General features: G+C 35.5%; 2 protein-coding genes across 2 annotated transcripts; both read left to right on the top strand.

Annotated features, from left to right (window-relative positions):
• LOC107629206 (F-box/kelch-repeat protein At5g60570) lies at window positions 518–2,849 on the top strand. The gene is made up of 3 exons (XM_016331923.2): window positions 518–733; window positions 965–1,027; window positions 1,146–2,849. The coding sequence occupies exon 3, from the start codon at window positions 1,351–1,353 to the stop codon at window positions 2,539–2,541; it is 1,191 nt and encodes a 396-aa protein (XP_016187409.1). The 5' UTR covers window positions 518–733; window positions 965–1,027; window positions 1,146–1,350; the 3' UTR covers window positions 2,542–2,849.
• Window positions 4,823–9,582, top strand: LOC107629207 (zinc finger CCCH domain-containing protein 24). The gene is made up of 14 exons (XM_016331924.2): window positions 4,823–5,471; window positions 5,572–5,664; window positions 5,770–6,075; window positions 6,174–6,246; window positions 6,512–6,644; window positions 6,725–6,878; window positions 7,014–7,094; window positions 7,295–7,417; window positions 7,607–7,777; window positions 7,890–8,024; window positions 8,208–8,303; window positions 8,510–8,827; window positions 8,948–8,991; window positions 9,078–9,582. The coding sequence occupies exons 1-14, from the start codon at window positions 4,878–4,880 to the stop codon at window positions 9,322–9,324; spliced, it is 2,568 nt and encodes an 855-aa protein (XP_016187410.1). The 5' UTR covers window positions 4,823–4,877; the 3' UTR covers window positions 9,325–9,582.

Genomic DNA, 12,504 nt, shown 5'->3' with positions numbered 1-12,504 from the left:
CCATATATTTTGTTTTCTTAGAAGTGGTCAACTTTATATAAAGAAAGGAATAACTTGACAGATCCCAAAATATTTAAATCTAAATAGGAAGTGGACTATGTCTAAAAAGAATTTATTTTTCTTATTAGAGTAAATCCATACTCCAAAAGAGAAAAAGAAAAGTGAAAGTGTGGAATACCCTAAAACGTAGGGTGAGGGCAACAACAACAATAAGCACCATTTTGAGAAATTAGATTATTTATAAGAAAAAATTTCAAATGTACTGAGAATATCGATGTTTCAATTATTTTAACCGTCGATTTTAATTAATATATATTATAGGAAGAGTTTAAAATGTATCAGAAACATTGGTATTCCAATTGTTTTAACCGTTGATCTGAATTATAAGAAATATATATAGTATATATTAATTGAAATCAACAGTTAAAACAACCGGAACACCGCTGCTCCGGTTACACTTGAAACTCATCCTTTAAATCACTCTTATATTGTTATTTCTCAATTTTCTACTTATTATTATTAGTTTCTAGTAAGTAAAGTTTAGTATCAAACTCTCTCTCTCTCTCTCTCTCTCTCTCTCTCTTCCATCACATCACTTTCTTCCCTTTTTCTCTCACTTCCTCCTTCGCCGGTTTCCGGCCGAAAAACCATGTTTTGACGGCGCCCCAATTCCGGCGGAATCATGCGGCGGTTCCACCCTACCTTAGATCCGCTCCTTTTCTTTCATTTCCAGGTACCTCGCACGCTATTTTTATTTTAAAATTTTTCTTATCTCTCTGTTAATTGTTTTTGGAAATTCGTCTTTTTTGGTTCCGGACTTGTTTTTTTTATTCTTCAATTGGATCAGAGCTTGCCCTTTATATCAAAGTTTGATTTTTTTATTTTTATTTTTTTGGGATGTTTTGCCTTTGCATGCAAATTGGTTCACTTTGTTGTTGTTGTTGTTGCTGTTATGAATTTGCAGATGATTCTGCCCCTTTAGCTGGAAATTCAGAAAAAAGGAATAAAGAATATTGCTGATTTTCTGGTATTTTCAGAATTTCTAGTATTTATATTGCTTATTGATTTGTTTTTGTTGTTATTTTATTTATTTGTTTATTTTTGCATTTTAGTTCCTATTTTTATATGAGGTTATGGTTTTCCAGTTAACGTGCAAATTGGGTGAAGACCCTGAAAGGGATGATTTTTTTTAGCATAAGGTGATTACATATTCTAAAATGGAGTTTCTGAAATTGATGGAAAGAATAAAGAGATAGAGATTAGCGGCATGCCCATATTGGGATTTGGGTATAAGCTGCATGTGAAAGAATTGTGCAGTTTTTGGTTTGGAAACAGTGAAGAGTTGTTAACATGACAAAGAAATTACGGTCTGATTCTTCCATACAAGAGGATGATGAGAAAGTGAGTAGCTTTGTGAGGATGGATTCAAGGGAAGGAGTGAATGATGGTTTTTCTAGGAATGGACCAAGTGATTCGCTTCTCCCTGGTCTTATTGACGATGTTGCGCTTAATTGCCTTGCTTGGGTTAGTAGATCTGATTATACTTCACTATCATGCATAAATAAGAGGTACAACTTGCTGATTAAGAGTGGCTATTTATCTGAGTTGAGGAAGAAATTGGGAATTGTTGAGTTGGAGCATTTGGTTTATTTAGTTTGCGATCCGAGAGGGTGGGAGGCATTTGATCCTAAGAGAAATAGGTGGGTAGTGCTACCTAGGATACCTTGCGACGAGTGTTTTAACCATGCAGACAAGGAGTCCTTGGCTGTGGGCAGTGAGCTGTTGGTTTTCGGCCGTGAATTGATGGATTTTGCCATTTGGAAGTATAGCTTGGTTTGTCGTGAATGGGTGAAGTGTGAGGGCATGAACCGACCTCGCTGTTTGTTCGGATCTGGCAGTCTTGGTTCGATTGCTATCGTTGCTGGTGGAAGCGATAGGTATGGAACTGTTCTAGATTCTGCTGAGTTGTATGACTCTTCATCGGGTACATGGGAATTGTTACCACACATGCATACGCCGCGTAGATTGTGCTCTGGTTTCTTTATGGACGACAAATTCTACGTGATTGGTGGAATGTCGAGTCCTACTGCTTCATTGACTTGTGGGGAGGAGTATAATCTTAAGACAAGAAGTTGGCGGAAAATCGAGGGCATGTATCCGTATGTCAATGGGGCTGCTCAAGCACCTCCACTTGTGGCGGTGGTGGATAATCAATTGTATGCAGTTGAGCATCTAACCAACATGGTGAAGAAATACGACAAGGACAGTAATTCATGGAGCGAATTGGGAAGACTTCCAGTTCGGGCCGATTCTTCGAACGGATGGGGCCTGGCTTTCAAGGCTTGTGGAGAGAAACTTCTTGTTGTTGGCGGACAAAGAGGTCCAGAAGGCGAAGCTGTTGTACTGAATTCATGGTGTCCTAAAACAGGTGTCAGCAATGGAACCATCGATTGGCAGGTACTTGGCGTGAAGGAGCACGTCGGAGTGTTTGTGTACAATTGCGCCGTTATGGGTTGGTCCGGGGAGATGCGTCTAGATTGACTCAACCGTGGTGCGGGTAACTTAGCTTTGAAGGGGGTTCTTCTATGTTCATTCATCTCATTTACTAAGTTAATTGTTGATGGGGTAGCATTCCCTAGATGAGAATTTCGGGTTCTTTTCTTTTTTAACATGGCTTATTTGGATGTGTTTCTTACTTTCACGGTCCATAATTTTTATCTGCTTTTGATGAGATTACTGAGTAGGCTTACACAGATATGTTCTGCTATCCAACTTATGTAAACCAATAAAAACAAGGGAGTTTCACTGTTTAATGCTTTGATGCTCATTCTTTGCTGCTTCTTTTATTAGTCTTGCAATGTATGATAAACTTGTCAAAAATTTATGTCCACTAATCTATGATGTTATACACCTTGTCTTGTCCACATTTCCAGCTGTAATTCCTGAATTTAGGTATTGTTTGCATTTTCCTTTGTGCAAGTTGACCCAGAAATGATTCTCATCATTAATCATGATAGATTAAACAGGGAATGCTCTTGGGACCATTCTTTTTTCTTTTATCACCCTATTAGCCTGCTTTACCAACTATTTTTGTAACCCAATATTTAATGTTTCACTTCCATTATCTTTAGTTGTTGGTGTATTATAATAGTAGTATATACATACTCTTCATCAATCGTTTTACCTAGAGTCTATGCAACATGTTTATGAATTATGATTCATCAGAGGGGGCTCCATGTCAATGTTATTTGCCTATTATCTACCCACTTGTCTGCTTCTAAATTCTTTATGACAAAATCAAATGTTTCAGGGTTAATAAGATAATATAGTATATACACCTACATAACCATATAATAAATAAACCAGATGACTTTTGTGTGTTGCTATTGTTATAGTTAGGATCCATCTTTTTCACTTTTGTTAGTTATGTTGAGAATGAAATCTATCTTTTCATTCAATTTGAGCAAAGCTTATTCTGCCAAGTGTTAACCATGTTGTTGGGAATGCATTGGTGAGTGGTGACAGCCTCCAATGTGATCTAGAATTCCTTTGCAAACAATGAGATACAAAATCCAAAAGTGTTTGTATTTCGAGGAATTAATGACAAATTTAAGCTTTTTATTATTTAACTTAATTCTTTAATCTATTACTACGAGAGTACCAGTAGCATTTCACTTGGTTCAGCTTTTAATATCTAATTATCTTTTTCTTTTGGTGTAAAAAATAAAAATTCCTCACTAACACATAAAAAATCAGCTATTATTGTATATTTGTATTTTTTTTATTTTTCATAATATCTTCAATTCCACGTGTCAAAAATTAATTCATCTAGCTTCTGATATTTGTTTAAACAAACAAGTGAGTTACCATTTAACCAACACAAGTTGGTTATACTTTTGTATATTTATACGTATTATATTACATATTTTTCTAACAAAGTAATCAATCATCAGAATAATCAAATAATTTTAAGATTTTTAATCACTATCAAATATGTATCTTTATACAATAATAACTTATGGCTAAATTTTTATATCCATAAAGCATGGTTGAAAATAAAAGTCATAATATAATTAACATTTTCGAAGAAAGCAATGCTTACTTATTAGTGAAATTCCAAGGAGTGGATACGAGTTAAATCTCAGTTTGGCCCCTGAAATTTGGCCCGATACTCAGAATGACCCCCACAATTTCGTTGGCCCCAATTAGAACCCCCCAAATTTGCAATCATGACTCTGTCTTGCCTCTGCGATCATCTCCGTTACCAGAATACTGATCTGGCACAATTACATGATATGGTGGACACTACTTAAATGATGACGTGTTGGTTTCGCGCCCAAATCCTATGGAAACCACGTCGTTTCTATTTTTTGTGGGTTAATACAGTGAGAAGAAAACAGAGTTTTAACCCACAAAAACTGAAACGACGTGGTTTTCATTGGGTTTGGCCGCACAATCGTTTAAGTAGTGTCCACCATGTCATGTAATTGCACCAGATCAGCATTCTAGTGACGGAGATGATTGCAGGGACAAGACAGAGCCATGATTGCAAATTTGGGGGTTCTAATTGGGCCAACGAAATTGTGGGGTCATTCTGAGTATCGAGCCAAATTTCAGGGCCAAATTGATATTTAACTCGAGTGGATACAGGCTTTTTTGTCTTTGATAATGGGCTTAATAATGGGCTTTTGAGGATTTATGATGGGCCGACCTGGTGAACGGCCCAAATGAGTAGACCAGGGACTGAAAACAGAAGCAGTTACTCTGACCAAAAAAAAAAAAAAGAAGCAGTTACGGAACTTGGAAGACAGTTATGATTTGGACCCAAAGAAAAGAAGACAGTTACCATCACCTTCGCAAACACACCGCTGGAAAGAATGGAGGAAACTAACACTGAACTCTCCCCTTCTAAAACCCTAAGCCCAACCAACGGTCAAGATTCCATCATCCAATCGAATCTAACGGCTACGAACGAACCTGAAACCCACACTGAAAATCAGATCCCTGAAGCTGAACATCAAAGCGACGTCGTTGCAGGGGAGAAACGCAAGAGGGACGACGACGAAGCTGGAGAAAGCGTTGACGGCGGCTCCGGCGCCAGCGGCGAAGATCGTTCGCTCCATCCGCTGTGGAAGACCAGCCTCTGTTCCTACTTCAGGCGCCATGGCAACTCCTGCAGCCACGGAACCGCGTGCCGCTTCGCGCACGGCGAGGAGGAGCTTCGCATTCGGCCTGACAACACGTGGGACCCGACGTCGGAGCGAGCGAAGAAGGCGCTGAAGTCCGAGAACGGCGAGAGGTGCGGCGTTTCCGAGGAAGTGATGATGACTGAGGCAGTCGTTGACGACGACGATGGTGGCGATGAAGAAAACGGCGGTTCCGGCGGATCCAACCACGCGCTTAGCAAGTGCTTGGTGCATTTGCCGAGGAAGTGGTGCTCTGATAATCTGAGGAGTTTTCTCAATGATGCGGTGAAGAATTCACTTCAACAATTTTTCCTAGTTAGGAGTTAGAACTTTGATATTTTGCGTAGTGAAGCATTTGATTATGTTTTTATGCTTCGGTTTCCAGGGTATACGATTTAAGCATGCAAAGAAGAAGAAAGGCATGATGGTAGGTTTCGTTAGTTTTGAAGATGAAGAACAAATGCAGAGTTCATCAAAGGTAGTTATGAGTTTATGAACTGTGATCATTTTACTTTTTATTGATTCCTTGGTATGTAGGAATCAAACCAGCTACTGGTAATGTTGGAATCTACCAATTTGATAGGATCTAGAAGGAAAATCAATTGGGAATAAAAGGTTGAAGGTTGCAGATGTTATTCCTAGATCGTTTGAAAAGAACAGTAACTCCAACGCTGGTTCAGTTGCTACATTGAATGAGGAGAATGCGGGGGTCGATGTCGATCCAAATGTGACGGTGGAAGCTGGAGCTAACAGTGATAATTTGGCAGCCAATGGTTCATTGTCAAAGACAAAGAGTTTGCGAGATGTAGTGACTCCTCTAGCTCATATGGCTTATGCTGATCAGCTGGAGCAGAAAAAGAACTCTATCATGCAGATGCTCAAAAAACTTGTAAATCATGATTATTTATAGTTTTTCATTATAGTTTTATCAGTTGTACTCAGTTCTTATTTGAACCCCCATTTTTAATTTAAATGTTTTGGTGGCAGACTAGAAATGCTCGCAAAGCTTGTCCAAATGGTGTTTCTTTCCCTGACTGGATTGTCAAGTCTAGGGAAATAGGTACAGTTGTCTCTGAAATTACCTCTAAATATGCAAGAAGAATTTTCATTTCTAGTTCTGGAGTTCAAGGTTGGATGAAGGTGTTATTCTGGAAAAATAGGAGTATATAACAATGATGTTTTCTTCATAAGTTAATACAATACCCAAAGATTTCACTTAGAAGAAAGATGGATTATATAGAAAATATATACACATGCACACTGCAGTTTAAATATTAATGGCTCATCCGTTTTCCGTTTTCCTTTTCTTTCTCTCACTTTTGCAGGTGGTCTTCCGTGCAACCTAGAGGGTATTATTGCATCACCTATTGTAAATGGATATCGAAACAAGTGTGAATTTTCGGTTGGTTATTCTCTTGAAGGCAAAGTTACAGTTGGTTTCATGCTTGGAAACTTCAGGTAATATTTTATTTATGTATTTTTCTTCTGTTTGTGTAGTGCTTTGCTTGTGAGTTATATGCTAATATATATTATTACAGGGAAGGTGTAACTGCAGTTGAAGAAGCAGTGGACTGCCCCAATGTTTCTACAATTGCTGGCAAATACGCTACTATCTTTCAGGAATTTCTGCAGCAATCTGATTTACCAGTCTGGAACAGATTTAAAAATTCCGGATTTTGGCGTCAATTGACGGTATAATTTGCCGGAGTTCATGTTGAGAATCTTATGTTGATGTTACTTATTATTTTCCAATGTGGTCTGAATATCTGATTTTATAATTAATTATTTAACTTATAAAAGCTAACTAATTTTCGTGTTTCTCTCAAGGTTCGAGAGGGGAGGACAAATGGGAATGTTGCTGATGCTGACAGTTTTGGTGGTATTGCAGAGGTCATGCTTATTGTGCAGGTTAGTTTCTATCACCTCATAAAAATGATGTTGGTATTCATCCTTTGTGGGGGCAGGGGATAGTGATAGTTTCTTTGTCCACAATTGACATGTGAAACAAGAACCCTGGTTACATGAAGGTTATGGTATAAGTAACCTGCTTTTTTTCCATATCTTTTTAAAATAAAAATGCCAACCATAGCTTCTTGCCTTGATTATAGGTTTCTACTGCTGGTTTTGATGACACAAAAGTATCTGGTGAATTTAAGAGGCTTGCTCAGGCATTTGCTGTGGGAGCTACTTCACATGGTCCAACGTTGCCTCTCACAGCTCTGGTTGTACAGGTAGTAGCCCTTCCCAAGTTTCTGCTGTCAGACATTGATAAATATTGACTACATATGCATATCCATGGTGTTTCTGTTCCATTGTTTGCTAGATAGTAGTATATATGTTCTCTCTATCTGAGCATCAGTAGATTAGATAATTTTTTTCTTCCAAAACTGTTCTGATGTGATAATTGGTTTTACATGTAGGACCACCAAGGAATATCCAATGTAGCACCAGCTGATGCACCACTGCGTTTGCTTCCCATCCGTAAAACAGGTGACCTTGAGATGGATGAAAATGCAGATGCCATGGATGTAAGAATCCATGATTATATAAGCAATCTCCGTTTCTCTATATCTCCAACAGCATTTTTTCAGGTTAGGATGGAAATCCTTGTTTAATTTGTTTTGCTCTGAATTCTTGTGAAGATTTCTTTTTTCCGGTGGTATGTTTCTTCTAGATGGAATTTTGAGACTACTTCTACTGCAGGTTAACAGTCTTGCAGCTGAGAAGTTATACTCACTTGCTGGAGATTGGGCATGCTTAGGTCCTGATACATTGTTGTTTGATATATGCTGTGGGACAGGAACCATTGGTCTGACATTAGCACATCGAGTTGGTATGGTAATAATCATCATTTAAATTACTTCCTTTCTTACTTTGTAGTGATTGCTTTTGCTGAGGGTAAACAATATATTCATCCTAGACCTGGTTTTCTAAATCTAGTATATGAATTAAGACCTTATTTTTTAAGTTCCCTATTTTTGTTGATTTGTTTGAGCCTTATTTGTGCTTGATTTCTTCCAGGTGGTTGGCATTGAAATGAATGCTTCTGCTGTAGCTGATGCTCATAGGAATGCTGAGATTAATGGCATAAAAAATTGCAAATTTATATGTTCAAAGGTAAGATCAGGATCCTTGATTTTAAAATCCTGATAATATCTCATGGCTGCTAGAAATAAGGTTGGAAACTTGAAATTATGGAGGGTATTTCATTTCTTAGTACTGACAAATTCTATTTTCTGATGGAAAAATTTTATGTTTGATGTTATTGTTGACTTGTAATAACATTGCTACTTTTGCATGCTGGCATTTATATGAGGAAACAGGCAGAGGACGTGATGGGATCTCTGTTGAAGGAATACCTAAATGTGCCTAAGGAACAAGTTGATGACCCTAAAATCGCTGAAAGTAGCAATGATATTTCTAAGTGTGGCGATCTCCAAGAGCCTGAGAATGGTGAAATGGCTTCTCAAAGTTCCGAAAATAGCAACGGAGAAGTTGGAAGTGAGGTTCAGAATTGTAGCGGTTCTGAAAACGGGAATACTTCTGCACAAAATAGCTCTGAAGGTGCTAATACTTCCGCACAACACTTTAAGAATGTGGTCGCTATTGTTGATCCTCCACGTGCAGGACTTCATCCCACTGTAAGAACCATACTCTGTTGTTCCATCCATCTCTGTTTATATTGCGACTGATTATAGTCTTATGTTGCTTGATCTATTCACTTATATTTGATTTTCTGACATTCAAATTGCGAGTTGCAGGTGCTTAAAGTTTTGAGAACTCATTCACGCCTCCGCAGGCTTGTGTGAGTTACTGTTTAAATTATACCATATTCTTATTCAATTATCATCTATTTCTCCATGTAACTTAATTATGCACCTTTAAATGCAGTTACATATCCTGTAATCCTGAAACCTTGGTGGCAAATGCTATTGAGCTTTGCACTCCATCTCCCATAAAAATGGAGAAAGGAAATAAAGACAACAGAGGATGGAGAAACATGAGCAGTGCTGGTCTAGCAAGGCATAGAGCCAAGTCCATGCCCATCTCAGAGGCCTTCCACCCTGTAAAAGCAATGGCTGTTGATCTTTTTCCACATACTCAACACTGTGAATTGGTTATGCTACTTGAGAGGTAACTGGACCAGTCAGCATCATGGTTTAGGCTTTTCTAATTTGGTAGGTTCTCCAACTTATTCTGCCTACATTTTTTTGGGGTGGCATTGAATACTAGGTGGTGGGTGTTACTATATGTTTGATCTTGCTTACTTTGAATCAAAACCTTCAACATTAAGTATTAATATGTTTCCTTTTTAAGCATTATCTGTGTGGAGATTTTCTTTAGTTTTGTTACTACATCTTCAAAGTCATTGTTTAATCGTAATTTCTGTTTGGGACCTTGTAGCTTTATTTTAATAGAGATCTACTTTTAAGTTAACTATTTAAACAACGTTATTTAGAATAAAGTAAGAGATAAAGAGACACCTTTCCTTCCATCTGAGTTGGACTTGTAGTTTCTTCTAAACTTCAGAGGAAGAAAAATCAGAAATGGGTCTTGGAGCTGTTTGACAAATGGAAGAGAGTATTAGGCTATTAGCAATTTAAAATTGAGGTTTGACAATGAAATGTTTCTTTTCCACATTGCATTCCATATGTTTAAATTTAATTTATTAATTACTGGCTGCTAAAGTTAGGGATGGTTGGTAATGTGGTCACTGGTCACTATCAAGCACAATTATTTGGGTAATCAAATAACCGATGTCAATAATTTTATGAGGTGAGTGTTTCTGGAAGAAACAAGTGAACTACGAGTAAACATCTTATTCGGAAAGCAGATTAATAGTTCAAGTGTTGAATGAAATGACTGAATAGTTATTTGTTACTGTATTAACTAATAACCTTTAGACCTAATAAATAATTAAATATATTTGCTAACTCTCAATACTTAAAATTTCTGTGTTATTTAAAATAAATATTTTATTTAAAAAAGATCGTTTAGCTTCTTCACTCTGGCTTCTTTTTTTCTTTTAATTCATTCTACTTCTCCCCTTTTTTTTCTCTTATTTTTTTCCCTCTCAACACTCTTTTCATGTTTTGTGTTTGATTTTATATTGTTTGTATTTTTATTATTTAAAAATAATAACTTCTTAAAGAATGGATTGGAATTTAAAAATACTTATTTATCTAATATTTTTGTGAAGAGTAGTAAAGTAAATAGATATTAGATAGACCATATGATAAAAAAAATTATCCACGTGGTTTCAAAATTATACATTTATACTCACATTTAAGTATTACAACTACGAGTCACTTGCTCCCATGACTCTTTTTTTTTTTTTGGTGACTTTGCTCCCATGACTTTGGATGAGGGCTTCACCTCCTCCATTAGCATTTTTTATTAACAATTTTTTTTTTCTTTTTTCTTTTTTTAAATGAAGAAAGTAGAAACTATCCTTGATAAGTATCTTCCTTTCTCCACTATCTTTTGACCAGTCTTGTACCTAAACAAAATACAATTTCAAACTGTTCATTTTTTTTTTCCCCTTCCAAGTTGGCTTCGTTGATGGGTGGCTAGTTGGCAAGAGTGTCTTTATCCTCACTGCCACAATATAAAAACCTACTTTCCTTTTGTTGACTAACTGATATCATATCATATCATATGGTAACTTTACCTTAGAAAACCATAAAATCATCCACATTCAGGTCCACTTGTCCACTATCTCATTCTCAACCTTGGGAGTGTAAAAGGCTAAGGTTATACTCATTCATTCATTCTTTGAATTTCCCATCTTTTTAATTACATCATTTTGCTTCACTTCCATATCCATTATGAATAACTAACTTTATGATTTAAGAGATACTTGTTGTAGCTCCCATATCTATATCTCTTCCAATCAAAAGCTTCACTCTTATAAACTTAGAATATATAGTTGTGTCAAAATACGAAAAAGTTAAAAAATTTCTCTAATTAATTAATTTAAATGGGCCAAATATCGAAAATTCGAATAAGGTTCTTCAAATTTCGTCTTATACATGTAGTATTAGTTAACAACTTTTTTAAATAAAATTTAAATTTGTAAATTATTTTTTACCTTTTATTCTCTCAAATTAAAAGATATGATAAAAAAATATCTTCTCCAATTCAAGTATATCATCATAAAAAATACATATATATTTATTGGAGACCAAAAATGTCTTTTTTTTTTTTAAAGATGTTCACACATGTCAGGTTATTATTGGATATCCTTATTAAACCGGTTAATAATTTATTTTTTATTATAAACCAGAACAAAATCGGTTTATTATAGTAACAATAATAAATTTAATTGTCTGCATTATAATTATTAGACCCGATTTGATCCGATCGAATTATACCATCTAAACTAAATATTTTTAAATTTTTTTATAAAAAGACAATTATATCCCTAACTTTTTATTTTTCGAACGTTTAAATTCCTAAAAATTTAAAATTCCTAAAAAAAATTGGGTTTATTGTTATTATTATAAAAAAATCGGTTTTATTTTAATTCGTTAAGAAATTCAAAAATAATCGGTTCATTAATACGTCCAATAATAATGCGACACATAAATATCTTTACAAAAAAACGTTTTTCGCATTTTTATGAGAGCATCCCCATATTTATTTATATCTATAGTAAGTAGTTTACCAAACTTAGATGATATCCATCTACATTTGCGAATTGGGAAAATGACTAAAACATAGCATTCATGACACCTTGACATCTCAACTATCGTGGCTATGCGATTTCCTTATCATGAAAATACATTGAATATTGGTGATGGTGGCTAATGTTTTTATGGCTATGGTCCATAAAAGATTGAAATCATGACACGTCATATTGATTGTTATGTAGGTTAAATGGAGGACTAATGATTAAAGATTCATAAACAAACAAAATGAAATATAAGTTTGATTTCGTTTCGATTAATAAGAAATAAAAACTATGACACATAACAATGCTACTTATGTGTCTCTCTCACGTAATCAATATATATTGAAATTTGAAAGTTCATTTTTATGAAGGGAAATTCAAAGGGTATAATACTCTTGAATTTGAACCTTAGATAGTTATTATTATTTCATTTTTTTCCACCAAATCAGAACCTCAATCTTATAAGCATCTCATGACAAAAGCAAAAGTAGTGGTGTTTATTCATTAAACTTTTCTAAATAATCATATGAGCATCTAGTGGTAAATATATATATGCTTATTATTATTATGTTTGTCGAGCCCCTAGGTTTTGATACTTTAATTCAAAATTTTGTGGAAGCAAAGAAAGTTAAAAAAAAAAAAAGG

The sequence above is a fragment of the Arachis ipaensis genome, chromosome B03 (genome assembly GCF_000816755.2).
Source record: "Arachis ipaensis cultivar K30076 chromosome B03, Araip1.1, whole genome shotgun sequence".
Lineage (NCBI taxonomy): Eukaryota > Viridiplantae > Streptophyta > Magnoliopsida > Fabales > Fabaceae > Arachis > Arachis ipaensis.
Note: the sequence above shows the minus strand (reverse complement) of the source record. Positions and strands in the feature narration are given on the sequence as shown.